At 39.8% G+C, this 16,468-nt stretch overlaps 1 protein-coding gene across 1 annotated transcript in view; it reads left to right on the top strand.

The window, feature by feature from the left end:
* The window catches only part of MPPED2 (metallophosphoesterase domain containing 2), an 86,087-nt gene extending 69,968 nt beyond the window's left edge, over positions 1-16,119 (top strand). The window contains exons 4-6 of the mRNA XM_010226631.2: positions 10,996-11,111; positions 12,843-12,956; positions 15,685-16,119. Coding sequence (XP_010224933.1) covers positions 10,996-11,111; positions 12,843-12,956; positions 15,685-15,803 — 349 coding nt within the window. The 3' untranslated portion in view covers positions 15,804-16,119. The remainder of the gene's footprint in view (positions 1-10,995; positions 11,112-12,842; positions 12,957-15,684) is intronic.
* Positions 16,120-16,468: the final 349 nt, after the last annotated feature.

Here is a 16,468-nt window from a genome sequence, read left to right as displayed (position 1 = left end):
AACACTAGTAAAAACAAGTTATTAACAGAAAAATAATAATAATAATAATAAAACACTTCAGTAGTTTTAGACAAGGTACATAGTTAATGTGATTCCTGATTTTTGCGCCACTTCTTATCGTGATAAAGATCTTCCCGTTTTAAAGCCTGGATTGTATCAGTGACTCAAACCAAAATCTAACCCATCAGTGCAGCAATAGGGAACAGTGCTGGTGGTGCAGAGCAGCAAGGAGGGCTAAGGAGAGAAGCAGGAAGTTTTGGAAATGATTTTGTCACTTGAGAAAAGATTGTTAACTATACATATGTTAAAATATTGTATGTGAAATAAGTTTTTAAGAAGTATGTTAAAACATTGTGTTATACCTTGAAGCTAAGACATCCAGACTCCAGAGCTAACCTTCTTGCCGCTGATGGCTCTGGTGTTTGCTGCGGGAACAGTGCTGCTTCACGTGGAGAGCCGTTTGCGGCAGCGCAGGCAAGGCTGGGCAGGGGCTTGGACCCTTTGACAGACTCATGAGAGCTCAAGGGTTGAGCGCAGCTGCTGATGAGGTTGACGCACGAGAGTGTGAGCCTGCAGATTCCACTTCTGCTTCCTTTGATTCCAATTTTAGTGTTGCTGGCTTTAAGAGGAAGATGCAGACAATATTGTCAGGGAAAAAAGCCAAGATCATTCAGGATGAGGATATTTGGATCCATGGTAGCAGCCATAAATACAACAACCTTCCTCTTTCACCAAGAAAGATTTAAACTGAGCTAGCTCCTTTTCCCAGTCTTACTTTTATGTCCCAGGAAGGTCTGAGGTTCACCTTTGGCAGTGCTTTTCTTTTCCACTGCTCCATTCTCTGCTTAAACCTTCCCATCGGGAAAACCTTTAGCAGCAGCATGATTCTGAGCACTTTATCTTACACAAGAGTAGATTCTTGCAGCTTGTTGTTCGGAGGCTAAAGTTAGCTGTCTCTTCATTTGGAAATAATGGGCTTGTTAAAAAAATAAATAAATAAACATAATTAAAATGGCTTCAGAAAGCAATTAATTATAAAAACTACTATAGCCTGAAGTACTGAAGTATAAAACACTACAGATTGAGAAACACATAAGGGTGCATTACTAAAATAATTTAAAATTTTATACATAACACCCATGTAGCAAATAACCATGACTGCTGCTGAAATGTGTCCAGTGCCCTTCAAAAGCTGTGAGCATCATTTGTATCTCCCACTCACTCCCTCTTAGGTATGCATGTATTCTTTATTATGGGCATGCAGTCTGTGTTAGAACATTCATTTGGCAGAAGGGCTTTGGGTAAGAAATCTTCATCATGTTTATTTTAGCATTATCAGGATCTAACTCGGCGAATGCCCAGTCTAATCTGGGCAAGCCCTAACTGCTGCCTATGTATGGTATCCTGCCTTGATCTGGTGCAGCCCCTGCATCAGTCTGGATCACTTTAGTTTTATGTGAATCCACTGGTTTGACTCTTAAATCCTGCCAGTCATAGGATAACAGAGACATTTCCTCTGCCAGTGTGGCTGTGTTTGCTTATAGATGCCAAATAGTTAAATATGGAGAAGACTTATCATTAAATGTGGAGAAATAACCATGCAGGGCTGTTTCTTTTTTTCCTTTTGTTGCTTCACATCTGTAGAAAGACGTATGTGGCCTGTGCAGGTTGTAGTTGTGTGGTCACACCCAAAGCCTATCTTTGCTTCACCAGCTATCAATATGCTGAGGATCTTGCCTCTTGTCAGTCTAATTTCTGGTTGCTGCAGCTTCTTGACATTCGGCACTTTATCAAACATAAGCTGCTTGGCACCTATTACTACTGGTCTCAGCATTGCTAATAAACAGCAACACCAAGGCCATATTTCCTGGTTGCTGTCAGAGCGCTGCATTCCTGGGTGAAATAAAAGTCCTATTAACATGCTCCTCCTCATTGGCTCTGACAGCTTGATTAATTAGGCCCCCTCTTCCGATGACCTCTGCACTGACACAACAAGGAGGTGAATATAAAATGAATAGTTTGCCCACATAATGGCCTACTGTAAGCTTCAGATTTTATCAGATCAGACTGAAGTCCGGGCCTGTATGAAAATCTACAGGGTACAGCAGTATTTGACTGTGGGTTACGAACTGCAGGCTTTACAACATGGTTAAAGAATTAAAAACAAAACAATCTTGGCCATCCTGATATATTGACTTCTCCTCTTAAGGATTAATCTTTCCTCTACGGTCTTGACCATACAGTACAAATCTAGTTCATTTACGTTATCAGATGAAATGACCTTTTGTTTTCAACGACTTTTTTTATTGCCAGAAACTACAGTATGTTAACCCTGTGGTTACTCAGCCTCCCATAAAATACTAATGTAAAGCCATTATTGCAGAGCCACAGTGTTTAAATGTCAGCCTGCTTTTCTGCTATAAACCACCAGTGCAGAGGCTGGTAACTCATCAGTAAAAATTTACAGCAGATGGAAACTTAGAATATAAGCTCACAACTTCACTTGCTTGTGGTATTACCTCAAAATATTCAGTGTATGTGGTCCAGAGCAACAAATACTAAGTTTCAGGATTTAATCTTACTCTTATCCACTGAAGTGAGGCTAGGTTTGTGCTATAAATGAAAAATAAGTGGTGTGACCGGCTTCCCTGACATCATCGTGAATACAGCAGTCCAGAGGCGCAATGATGCCAACACGCAAGCAGCCGTGCTGTGCCCCGACCCGGTCTATGTGACAAGGAGCCATTTGGTCACTCACATGGACAAACATTTTGAAAACAGACCCAGAAAAACTGAATTACCATATATCCCAACTAGGGTTACAGCAACTCTGAGGCATTTTATAACACCTGGAGTTTTTATTTGGTCGATTTGGAAGATCTTCCCTCTGCTTCTGGTCCTTGCTTGCACTTAATTAAGGGCTATTAACACACCTTTGGAAGAGAATTACATGTTGCCTTGGAAAGAAAGGAATCAAATTCCTCTCACACTTAAGGTGACAACAGGATAGAGCATGAGTAGCATTTTGTCCAGTGGAGTGAGTTAACTTGTTCTAAAAATTTTACTACATTGCTTTCTAATTCAAGTTTCCATGTTAGCTAGAAGAATCAAATTGATTCTTGTTCATTCTGCAGTAATCTGGGTCTCCCAAAGACCTCTTGGAAGGGGCATCAAAAGGGTGGGTGAGCCTAAAATTAAATGCTGTCTAAATTCATCCATGTACAATCTAAGCTTTTCATTTAATGGTGTTGAAGCCAACACAGGTGAATTAAGCCGTGCTCAACCAGCTCCTTTGCCATTACAGTAACCTCTTACCTCTGCATTGCTGAATGTTCATACGGCTTTGCAGCAGCTCCTGCCTCTTTTGTGATCCACATATGCTTTATTCTTGCCCTCTTTTGTCATATTTTTTCTCTTTTGTGCTCATCTGTTGATCAGGTAACTGTTATTTTAATTGACTTGCTGAATTGGCTCACACATAAAGCAGCTCCTCCAGGTAATAACCTGTACGTGTTAGCTTATATTCCTGGGCTCGTGCTTGAGTGGTGCACGAGTTGCTGTTTTCATTGTTTGGGGGTACCCTGTGTGTTTCTTTAAGTGATTTGTTGGACTCATGGTCACAGACCTAAGAGCAAGAGGATACATACATTTTAATATATATGTGTCTGTATGTGTGTGTAAAATACATACTATAAGTATATAATTTCAAGCATAGGATTTTTAACATGTGTACTTTGCTTGCTTACAAGTTTCAGGAGGTTCTCCGAGTTGAGAGCGGATGAGATACGCATGCAGAGATGCATAAACACTAATTTCTCCAGATAACTCTTCTTGCAGTTTTTCGGTTGACACAATTTGCCAAATTAGACAGCAGTGTTTTTGGACAAAGATGAGTCAGGAGCTGGTGGCTTTTGCTTCCTGCAGGCTCCCAATTGGATGGATGGCAGTTTTCTGTAAAGATAAAATTTTGAATAGGTCAGATACTTACTATAAATTAAAGACTGCAAGAAAACAGTAAGATGAAGGAGATCTGTATAGTTCTTTGAAATAGATGCCATCTCCTAGCACTTGTATTTAGGATGGTAATCCAATATTACGGCTTAAAGACTAGTCGTGTTATTTCATGCAGTACCTAAATGCCAGTTAAACCTGTGATGCTGGAAGCTTGCTGATGGTTTTGGTCATTATCATCTGCTTAGAATGGATGAGCAACTTTACATCCAGGTTAAATAAGCTGAAAGGGAAGGTAGTGCAAACTTAAGGGAAACAAAAATACTGGTAGTGTCTGGTGCCTAGTGATAACTGCCAGGTTCAGTTGTTTTCTGAAAAAGGTTTGGAAGATTTTGTTAGGAGTTTCTACAGTGCAGTACTGTGGTTATATGTGCATTGAAGACTAATTAATGTAAGCATTGGTTTTCCTACCAAGCATTCTGGAAAGCTTCAGTTTCCTTTGGAAGAATGCTAAGTGGCATTTGGGCAAGGAGATGGGGAAAAGGCATTATATTTATAGGTAAACCATCTGGCAATAGGCAATTGCAGCATTGCATTTTAAAGTCTTGGATAAGAATCCTCAACTTACTGCTAGAGACTAATAGTGAAAAAAGGGGAGAGGGGCACATTCTATCTGTCCCACCTGATTCACTTTTAAAGTCATTTAGGAGCATATTCTGGTGTTTTTATGCTGCATTCAGCCTAGATTTACATCTTTAAAGAAGTATTCTACCTAAAACATTCTGAAGCTTAAGTCTGTATTATTTATAAGGCATTCGAAAAGAGGTTGTAAAGACTTGGAGTTTGTGTGATGCAGGTATGTGCTTAATGAGGAAACTGATTGGTTGCTGGATAAAATAAAATGTTAGTGTGGACAGCAGCTGATCCATCAGAACCCCTCTGTTCCCTGTCTTTAGCAGGTGGCTCCTTCCCTCTGTTACAGTCAGCCAGCATGTTGCCCCGGATCTTCCGTACTTTTAAAATACCTCTCATTTCTAGGGCACCAGGAACATGCCTCATCAGTGATCCCTAGAAGTCTCACTGCTCTCTCCTTACAGATGTCTGTGTGCACCATCCAGTGCCTCACAGTGTTTACAATTTTCCAGACTTTTTTTTTTTTTTCTCCCCAAAAGCTTGTATTGACAGGGCTCTTGGGAAGAAATAAAGTTAATCAGAGTTAATTTTATTCATATAGTCATGCATGATCCTGGAGACTTCTTGTCCCCTGGGCCTTCTGTTGAAGTCAGCATGAATACATGAAACCAGTGAAGGATTCAGACCTCAGGCTGAGCTTTGGCAAGATGGGGGAGCCCAGCTGTGGGTATGTCGTCTGTGCAGGCGGTGCTCCCTTCCCTCTGCTGTGGCAGCCAGCCCTCCTCCTCTTCACACTCCTCACCCAACCATGATCTGGTGCAGCCTGCTCAACCACGCCAAAGGGCTCACCCTTTTTTCTTTCTTCTTCTGGGTAAGCACAAGTGTGCGGGTATGAGGGGTTTCTTCTGTGATGAGCACTTTACCTTAACCAAAGGTTTCCTGAGTCACAAACTTGAAAAAGCCTCCTTCTCCTTTCCTCCACCTCCCAGTAGCCGTGTGCTTCGTATAATTGTCTCCTCTGTTCTTTCCTCCTGTCTTCAGGGGCCCTTTCTGTTGACCTTCTCCATGCAACTGTGGACATCTTAATCTCCTGTTTGCTCCTGAAATCTGTATACAGCTTCTTTCTTCTTCCTTTTTGGTTTTTGAAAACATGTTCAGCATCACCGAAGATGCTTTGCTGAAGAAGATAGTTGTCCTCAACACTTTTTTTTGTGCTCTGGTCTTGTTAACACAGAACATGTGAGTGGAGCACCAGGTGTTTTGCCCTCCTCCTGTGGAGGGCTTCTTTTGCTGTTCTTCACATGGAAAAGCCAACACTGGTGGCTCTCTGGGTTATTTGAGAGGCCAAATGAGACAGAAGTAGGAGGCTCTAGATGGAGGAATAGAAGTTGATCATCTATCAGTAAAATTTGGGACAGTTTGGGGACAGCAAATTCAGAGATGTGCAGAGAGTAAGAGATGAGACCTTTCACTGTGGAGGACTGTTGTAGAGCGAAGGTGCAGTTAGATTTCTTGAATGCTTTTTTTATTTGTACTAAATAAAATTTTTTAATTTGAGATTGTAGTATGTAGGTTGAAAGACACAGCTAATACCTGCAAAAAATTACTAGCTGTTGAGGCCTCAGCTCTTCATAATGTTACGCAAACAGCAGAACTCTGTTTTAGAGACTTACATATGGGCCTGGATTCTCTGTACTTGGGTAATAGGCAGATTTCGACAAGTAACATGGCTGGCACAGTCCTGGTGCCCATCACCCACGTCTCACAACAGCTTCCCCTTGAGAGCTTGTTTGAAGATGCAGGGTAAGAGAAAACCTCAAGGAGCTCGCCTGCAAGGCTGCTTTAGGCTGTGCACTGTTACCGTCGCTTCCCTAGTGGGGCACTGAGGCACAGCAGCTACATGCTGGTGCACATGAAACAGAGGTAGGACCACTTGCTCATGTTCTTTACCGGTATCAGCGGATTACCTGTAACAAGAACATTTAGGAAATATATTTAGACTTTAAGTTTCCATTGTTCTTGTTACATTAGAAACTGTACGTTTATAATATAACTGTATAAGTTTATATAACTTTGTCTTAATAGTGTTTCAGTTTAAGAAAGAACTTAATCAAAATTGCCTTTTGAGCTGGAAGCAAGTTTCAAAGCCTTTATACAGAGCTTTTAGCTTGTAAAATGTGCTTACTTAATCCATCCTGCACTTGCCCTACTCAACCTCTTGATTCCATGATGACACAGTGTTTCCTCCTCGCCCCGCACCCCACGCTGCAGTCCCTTTTGTGCCTTCCCAGCCGGCAGCTCTGCTCAGTGAGCGGCGGGCGCGTGTGCTTCCCGCCTGGCCAGCCCTGGGGCACGGCGCTGGCGCTGAGGGGCTGTCCTGAAAGGCTTTGCTGTGCACAGAGGTCACTTCCCTCCTTTGCAGTTTGTGCAGTGCCAGGTCCCCTGTGCTGCTACTTGAATAGATACTCTGGGGCTACGTTTGTAGGCTAGTCGTGTAACGGAACGATTGCAGGAATACGGATTTAGTGTCCTGCCATTGCTGTTCTGCTGACAGAACTGTCCTTTTCCCCAGCATTCCAGGGAATGCTTTAAATGCTGGCAAAAATACAGAGCATTTCCTTGATGTTGCTAGTCGTGTGCAAGTGCTTTCTGCTGTGATACATTCTGGGCATTCCCTCTAGCATTATCCTGTAGAAGGGAACACACGGAGACTCCTGCCTCCTGTGCACTTGCTGGATTAAAGGTAAACCTGAGGCTTTCCTGAAATAAGTGAAAATTAATAAATACACATGACTAAAAATAGAGAATATATTCTAATTTTGTTTAGAAGTAATTCCATCAGCACAAATGGATTTATTCCTAGCTGAAACTAGTGGAAATAAAAGGAAAACCTGAATTCAGAATGCTGAACTTCACTGTAATTAAATGCACGAGCTGCTTGTCCGAAAAAGAGAAGGCAAACAGATGGTAGGAGACAGACAGTCTTTCAAAAAAATGTTGAAGTTCCAGATGAAGTTGAAATTCTCCTGTCAGTTGGGTGAACTTGACTGTGGTTTTGTATCTTCTATTTAGCCATGTGACTGTTGCTTTTAGATGCCTACACCAGCGAGCCCTTGTGACCTTTGTACTGTGACGTTTGTGTCATAAAATAATGTTCTGCTATTCCGCTTTCTTAAAAAAAAAAAGTGTCATATTAAAAATACACTGTAAAGATACCTGGAGAAAGGGAAGTCTGATGCCCCGTCGAAGTCAGTGCTGTCTTTGATTAAAGGTGATGGATTTAATTTTCTTGTCACTCAGATCTTATAATGCACCTGCACAGGGAGGCACGTGTTGTCATGAAGCTTAAGATCTCCTCCTCGGCAGCATGTCGAGTGACGTGTGCAGCTCTTGCAGCACGAGGTGTGAAGGTAACATGTGGCTTACTGCATAAGCCTTCTTTTAATTGTAGAAAATGCATCTTCCAAAATGCCAGGTGGAAGGGAATCAGTGGGAATTCCTGTGTAGAAATGAGGAACTGTAGAGAGTAAAAATTGGCCAGGTGTCTGTGTTTGGTAGGGCATTGTGTGTGCCACATCTGGTGCCAGGATGACTGCTCTGCCGAAATGATAAGTTGTGGGAGGTTGAGCTGTCAGGTGAGCCACGGATCAGGAACTCTCAGGGCAGTTTCGTGGATGTGAAAGACACTGGCATGTGCGGTGTGATTCTGGCTAGCAGGGCCTGAATTAGCATCTCTTGGCCGTAGGCTGACATGCAGGACTCACAGCAGGCTATACATGATGTGTGAGGAAGTGGGCTGGTCCATCAAATACAGAATGACAAAATAATTTGTCATCTCACCTGTCCTTGTGATTTTTTTTATATCTAGGTCTTCATTCTGGCATTACTCAACAATTTGTTTCTTTTCTTGTCAGGTAGTTAAAAATGAATTATGCTCTTAATATTTTCATTTTTTTTCTAAACTATTTTACTTAGAACCTTCAGGATTAGTATTTACAGGAAAAGAAAAAAACGCATCAGGCTTAGTAGCCGTCACTAATCCTTTGCACTGGATTGCAGTTTGGGATCGGTGGGTTTGGCAAAAGCTGACTATAGACACTTCCTTCAAGAACGTGATATAGAAGGCATTCAACTATGCACCTTTCCCCTCAGCGGGCAGTTGTCTCTTTGAATACCTGCCATGGGTTCACACTGAAATATCTGTTTCAGAGAGTGAAATCTCAATCTGTACTCCAGGTGCTCTTTCATTCCACATCCTCTTTTCCTCCCTGTGTACAGTATTAATTTATTTCTTGTGACTATATTTAGTATATTAAAAAATATTTTACTGTTTTGTGTGTGTGCTTGTGCACATGCTGTACTACACACATGAGTGTTTTTTTGTTGAAGTTTTCTCACAAGTGGATTCCCATATGGTCTCTGTTAGTCACAGCTAATTAGTGAGGCCGGCAAATGAAGACTACATTGGAATTCACATTCCTGCCCTTCTCTCTCAGTGCTAAAGAATAAAACAAAAAACTTGTAGACAAGTCCAGGCTCTCTGTGGTCTCCAAAGAGCTCCTGTGAGATCATAGATGGGGTTTCATATTTCAGGTTTAACTACAGTATAATAGCTACAGTCTTATTTGCAGGAGAAATGCAAGTGGGGAAAGAATCAGTAATTGATAGTGAAAAGTTCAGCCTATGTGCTGTGTGTTTGTTTTTTTAAAGCAGCTGAATATTTAGCCAAAACATTTTTTAGCTTTTAGCTGGAGCCCTGAGAATTACAGCAATCTGGATATGTTAAAACCCAGGAACATTACTGTAAGGGAGAAGTTGGTATCTAATCTAGCTGTGTTTCAGAAAGTTGAACTAGGGAACAGCAAAAACACTTGTGATTTAGGTAAAGTTAAGGCACATGCTTCAGTGTTAATACAGTTACATTTAAGCCTCCTCTGAGGATCACTGGCCTTATTTTATAGCATAAGATTTTATTTTGAAAGATATTTCGGTGAATTCAGAAGGAAGCCAACAGTAGGAGCTGAATTTTATTCATCATGTTTATGCAACCTATACTTAGATAAAATGTTTGATACTGAATTTTTGTTTTCCTCAATTTTGGTAGCATTATCCAGTATTCAGAACATTTAATAAGTTGAAGGGATCCCGTGTACGTGTAGTGCCAGTTCTGTGGGGCTGCACAGAAGAATGGTATGCTTATTATTTGTTACTGAAGCACCAGTGACCTTACTGCACCTATTAATAGAGCCTTTTGCTTTCACATACTGATGGTTGTCAGGAATTTAGAATATACACAGCTCTGGGTTAAGTCTTCATTGCACATATTGTCTCCCATGACGAAAATACTGTAATTGGAGAAGAAAAAAAGAAAAAGATGTGTTCTCACTTACATGTTTTCACTTAATGTCTACTTGCGGCTGCACGTATGCATGACTTATAGGGTGCAGGAGACAGAGAAGACTAAAAACGAGGGCTAGAAAGGGAGTACACTACATAGCATTTTAAACAACCTAGCCTAACTCTCTTGCCCAGCTTCTTGAAAACACACACACACATGGATGGAAAGTGTTAAAAATATTACAATAACAAGTGTAAATATTATGTTATCTCTTTAGAAATGGTTGCTCTCTAGAGGTCATAGGTTATAAAGGCTTTATTATATTATACCTGTATCAAGAACTGCTCATTTTTGCTGTTAAGCACTGAAACAAAAATCTCTTAGTAAAAGTATTCCTATAAAACATACTAGTTTTCATCTCTATGTGTCTGTGTTAATGGACAAACAAATGTCTCAGAACAGTGCTCTGCTATGTTGGAGGGAACTGAGAACCTTTAACAGTAGGATCAAACTGTGTATGATCTAATGCCTCTAGGAGGCTCAAGAACTCAAGGCCAAGCCATATGAAAATGCTGTGATATTAGAACTACTGAAATGTCATGGTACAGACAGTGCTTACAATGACAGCATTATACAACTTTTCTGTTAAACTGTGATCTGTTAGATGCTTTCTGCTCTGTTTCCTGCCTGATTTTCCCTTTCCGTCCCCCCCTTTTTTTTTCCTCCCTCCTTTACTTCTACCCCCTCTTCCCCCCAGTTTCTTATGTTAGAACAATCCCAATCTTTGAAAACGACTATGGATTTAGACTGGTTTACTTTGGCTTTTCCTTTCCTCTGTTATGGATAATGCCCCAGGGGCTAATACTCTTGAAATACAGAGAGGAGAGGATCCTAACTGGAATTCAGACATACAGAGTAGTGTATGTATGTATTTGAACCAGTTTGTTTTGGAGACATCCTTTTCAGAAATGCTGCTTCTGAAGTGCAGAAATTATTTTAATTCATAAAATGAAAGAAGGGAAGTGATTTTTTGATTTAGAATGATATGGTTCTTGTCGTCTTTTCCCTGGAAGGACACCATGGTTTAATGGATGGGGCTTTAACCTACCCAGAGGTCAGTCTTTGCTGGACAAGTGGAACCTTATCCCTGAGGGTATTGATATACTCATGACACACGGACCTCCCCTTGGTAAGTTAAGTGAAAACTACGTGTGGTTTTTGCATAAGGGCTTTACTTTCAAAATAAGGAAAGCTGGTAATGCTATAAGGGGTATAATATTTGCATAGTGAAGTAACTCAAAACTGTGAATTAAAAGATCTGGCTGACAGAAGTCTAAGGTGTTGATTAGGCTTAGCAGATCTGCTGAACTTCCAGGTATTTTTAATTTTAACATTTTCTGTTTTAGTCAAGCCAGGGAAAACCAAACAGGGCGATTCCACAGCCATTAGACTCTGACATTTTATGTAAGAACCATATTCATCTTACAAACAGTTTCCAAGCCCATGTGATTTTTCAGAGATTGACTAAAACATTTTTCCTCTGCCATAGTGTATTTCTTTAAGGTTTTAGTATTTTAAAAACTACGTAATTTTTTCCCTTTAGAAATACTGTTAAATGTTTAACTATCTTATAATAAGTTTGTGAAGGAATAAAATTATGCCCTTCGATAATGTGTTCCTTACTCAAAACTAATGACAGATGAGTGCAAGTATATGTTTTTTCATGAGTTACTTGGAAGTTTTTTATTTATTTAGATTCTACTTGCCTTATAAGTAACTCCACTGATCCCCATATTACTTCTGTGACAACAAGTATATTTATTGTTTCACAGATATAATTTAAATGGGTCTAATTCCATTTTACCAATCCATTCACTCTCAGTTTGGGTTCATACAGAAATACTGTGATGCTGCAGACACTAATGTATGCTTTAATTGAATAAGTGTATGTCTTGATTTTGGTTGAGATTATTAAGTTCAGCTTCAAAACCTCATGTTTTCAACTACAGACACAGGTGAGGTGTTAGTATTGTGCCTAAAATCAGGATCTCAGCCTGCATGCTGATATTTACATACACACACAAACGTAAACATTTACAGGAGTAGAGCTCTTAACATTTTTATATATTGAATTATTTGTACTCTCCAAAATTTAGTCAAGTTCATGTCCTGACATGTTAACTTCGTGGGATGAACCTGGCATAAGGTTTAATTGATTTGAAGTTAGAAGAATGATTTCACAGGTAGATTGGTCCCTGATTTCCCTTATACTACTCTTCTTATTGCCCTTCTGCTCCTCTCCACATTAGGCCAGACGTCAGATTTCTGTAATAACTGATGTCAAGCTTTATGGATTTTTCTGTATTATCTGCAGAACTAAATGGCTTTTATTTTAAAGGTAGTCAATTAACACAACCCTGCTGAGAGCTATTTAGCTGTATTGCCTATTGCGGACTGAGGGCATGGAAATAGCCCCTCTGCTTACAGACCATCGTCCTTTTGACAACTGTGTTTTAAATCTTTGGGCTATCAGGAGAGGCAACAGCTGATCCTGCCCTGATATATTTTGTTTCTGGAGTATGTACCTAGCTCACTTGGGAAGCGGAATGCCAGGATAAAGGGAAGTTCTGCAGCAGCAGTTTGCAGGGTTTCAAGGTGGAAGATGAGTTTGAGCCTATAATTTAAAAACCAAATCACACAGAGAAAAATATTAATGCAAGGTAAGGTGGGAAGAGGGCAATCTTACAGAAGACAAGGTGACAGTGAGAAGTTTCTTAAAAGCCAGTGGGTGCTTTAATGGAGAGGTTACTACAAGAGATAATGTAATAAGCCTTCCGTAAATTATGACTTCCTGAAAGACTATGTGAAAATCTTACCTGAATAGAGAAAATTAAGAGTATTGATTACCTTTTGCCCTCAGGTTTTCGGGATTGGGTCCCAAAGGAGCTGCAGCGAGTTGGTTGTGTGGAACTGCTAAACACAGTGCAGAGACGAGTAAGGCCCAAGCTCCACGTCTTTGGTGGCATTCACGAAGGTAAGGAGCAAGGCTACTCCCCTCTGATCGGAGCCGCTCGGCAAAGGAAGAGCATTTTGATGGAGCATTCCAGTGTTCAGGGTGTGAATTGATAATGGCATATTGGACTGAAGCAGAGAGGGAATGGAGGGAGGCTACTGCATGCACAGCACTTTGCAAATTTATGCCAGAATTAAGACAGACTGCATCAGGAGTGTGTGCTACTTTTAGCCACCTACATCTTTCACTGGGCAAAGGTTGTTCTGTACAGGTTATTTGAAAGCAATTCAAATTTTGACAAACTTGTTCAGAGATTGCTAGCACTTGCTTGCCAAATTGAAAATTATTCCAAATGCTGGAGCCAAGAAATGTGTTAGAAGGAAAAAAAAAAAAAAATGGGAGACTTACTGTCTCATCTCACCTCCCTCCATATATAATGGAGGGCATCTTGAGTTAGAGGCCAGGAGGAGAGATTGCCACAGCTCGCTTTGCATACGTTTCTGGAAGCATTCGGTAACACGCTCCTTACTGTGTGTGGTGGGGTAGCTTCCAGCAGTCTCATTTTAGAACAGATGTCAGTTCCCCAGTGTCAGTTCCAAATTGGGCAGAATGTGAAACTTCAGAAAAAATAAGCTCAGTTTGTGCTAGTGGAAGGAAATGAAAGATTGAATATATTTTAGAAATACTTAAATATTTAATACAATTTTGCAGCTTTCATTTTGCTTAAGAGAAAAATACTTGGAGTTTTGCCTGAAAGAGAGCAAGACTTTGTGACCTTAGAACTCAAAATTATACATTAAGTGCTTTATATTTCCCCCCCGGAGGTTTCTCCATTGACTCTAATTAGGTTCTCCATAGGCTCACAGATTTGGAGAACTTTGTACAAGAAAAAGAAAAAAAAGCCCAGCTTTCTCAACTAGTATTGTTTTTTCCAAAACCCTCATGACTTCATGCAATGAACTTTATGTCTGCATTATAAAGATCTGTAAGTAAGGAGTTTATAATGGAAATAATGACACAACCTTAAGTACAAGGACGTGAATAGCAGCACTTCAGTGCATCCAGGAAAATATTATTTTGTATGAATATTAATCCTTTAGCTGGGTGTCTTGCTGTATTCACTTATTTATATCTAAATCATACAAATTGGCCATAGCTTTTGTAGGCGCATTGGATGCCAAAGCATTTAGCCTTAAAAGTGTCAAATTCATGGGTGAGAAAAGTATTTTAATGTACAGGATCCATATAAGAAGGTACTGGGGAACCATTTGCAGCCATGTTTGTATTTAAATCTCTTACAGAGAGAGACGCACATACTGAAAGAGAATGATCACATAAAACTAATCTTACAAGAATACCAAAAAAAAAAAATTCTGAATGCTGATCAGGCTCTTACGCTGATGACCAAGAAATGGTTCTCTTCATCAAGAAAGAAATAGCCAAATGTTTCTCTTAAAAACATTATCTTATGATAGGACAATTAATTCTCATCCAGCTTAAATGAGCATGCACTACGTTCTCATAAATCAGCGGATGTGATACACGCATATTGGTCATGCAGCTTTTCTTCTCAGCTTATAAGTAAAAACAAGGAGAGCAAGGTCTTTGCACTGTCAGATGATCTAAATCAAAATTGCCAGTTTAAATAGAGTAATACAAGCAAACAGTGCAGCAGTGCTGAAATGATTGTTCTTTGGTGGACACTGTGGGTAGCTGTATTTATTTGAGCTTTCAGACAGCAGTGATCTGTACTTTATCATAATGGTTTAAAAGAAAAACATCTTTTTCCTGTGGGTTGTTAGCAAAGGAAAGTTCTCTTCCCTCATGAAACTCTTAATAATAACAACAGGATTTGGTGCCACAGTTTTTCCTGGACTTTTCTGGACTCTTCACGAGCTTTCCGTGGATGTCAGCTGAAAACACCAGCAAAGATTTGCACAGAATTGGAGCCCTATCTCCTTGTCTTTCTTGAAGAAATGTTTCTGAGAAATGCCTTCTCCATAAATTCTGTGCTTTTATTATCATTCTTTTTCTTCCATCCTGGAGTTAACTATGACTCACTTCATGGGCTACTATGCTATGCTCCCCCTGCCCAGACTTGTTGAAGTAAACAGCCCTTTTTCTTCTCCCATCCTATTTCTGATGGCAAGTAGGAGAAAAGGCAGCAGCTAGAGCAGAAATGGCCTTACAGCGACTTACATTTGCTCTGAGTGAGAAAGGCTCATCAGAAGTTTAGGTTGAGAACAGGCTTCATCATCCTGAAATTGAGTCCTTGGTGCTATTGGAGAGGCCAATTCTTGGCCTGTTGGAAAAGCTTCTGATAGTAACCCGTGATTGATATTCAATGCTGCTGCTTTTATTTGGGTAGGAGTTGTCTTTAACAATAAAAAGCAGTCATCTATTTAACTTCATCCATTTTTCTGTCTGGGCTGTAATGTCAGTCAGGTAATGAAAGGCCAAACTACAAGTAACTAATTACATAATTACAAAAGGCACATGTGTGATTTTGTCTCTTTTTGCTTTATCCAGTTGCAGTAGAGGACTATCTGCATCCATTTATTCTAGGTTCAAATACAGTATATTGTATTTTTTCAAACAGGTCTTTCTCTCAGCTTTCAGCATGTCATTTTGAAGGGATTAATTTAATTTTATTCCAAAGCATTGATCCCACAACAAGTTTCCAGTGCAGCTGCCCAGGGGCAGCATCGTTTGTTTATTTTACAGTAAATGTGACATTTTCTCCCTACAGGTTATGGCATTATGACAGACGGTTACACAACGTACATCAATGCCTCAACATGTACAGTCAGCTTTCAACCAACCAACCCGCCAATTATATTTGACCTTCCAACCCCACAAGGATCATGAAGCACCACTGCACATTTGGAACTGGGAAGGTCTATAAACTGCCATTTTCTAATTATAAAACTTGCATTCTCTTACCTGTTTATTTCAAAATTATGTAGGGGCATTGTTTGAGGGTCTGGGGAGGGTGTGGTGTTGTTTTGTTTTGTTTTGTTTTTTGTAAATTACTGGTACAAAAGAAAAACGGGAAGAAGTTAGAGGTTGTGCTTTTTGGAAATGCAGCATTCATTTATAATTGATAAAGCATTGTGGATTTGTAAAATGAATTTTGTTTTTCAATAACTTGCCATTGTAAATTGTTATAGTATTCTCAAAAGGACAGCCAAGCTTTCTTTTAATAATTGAGAGACCTTATTTTAATATTATATTTTAAGCTAAAAAATAAGCAGCGTTTAAAAACACCCAAATTTGCACAACTTGTTATTGTCGGGGTTTTTCAAGTGTCTTTGTTTTCCCTAGGTCTAAATGTTAGCTTTTCATCTCTCCATTTATATCAAACTTTCTTAGTAGCACAAACATGATTTAGGGGTCTATTTACCTCTTGATATGTGTGCATGTACTTAAAATTCTTCCTGTTAACAGTAATATGCAGCAAGGGGAGAATAAACTTCTTAGCTGTTTGTCTACTTTTATATGTTAAAGACTTGATAGCCGCAGCCTGTATGTCA

The sequence above is a fragment of the Tinamus guttatus genome, unplaced genomic scaffold, assembly GCF_059628265.1.
Source record: "Tinamus guttatus ecotype Peru unplaced genomic scaffold, ASM5962826v1 Tinamus_guttatus_pri_ptg000240l, whole genome shotgun sequence".
Lineage (NCBI taxonomy): Eukaryota > Metazoa > Chordata > Aves > Tinamiformes > Tinamidae > Tinamus > Tinamus guttatus.
Note: the sequence above shows the minus strand (reverse complement) of the source record. Positions and strands in the feature narration are given on the sequence as shown.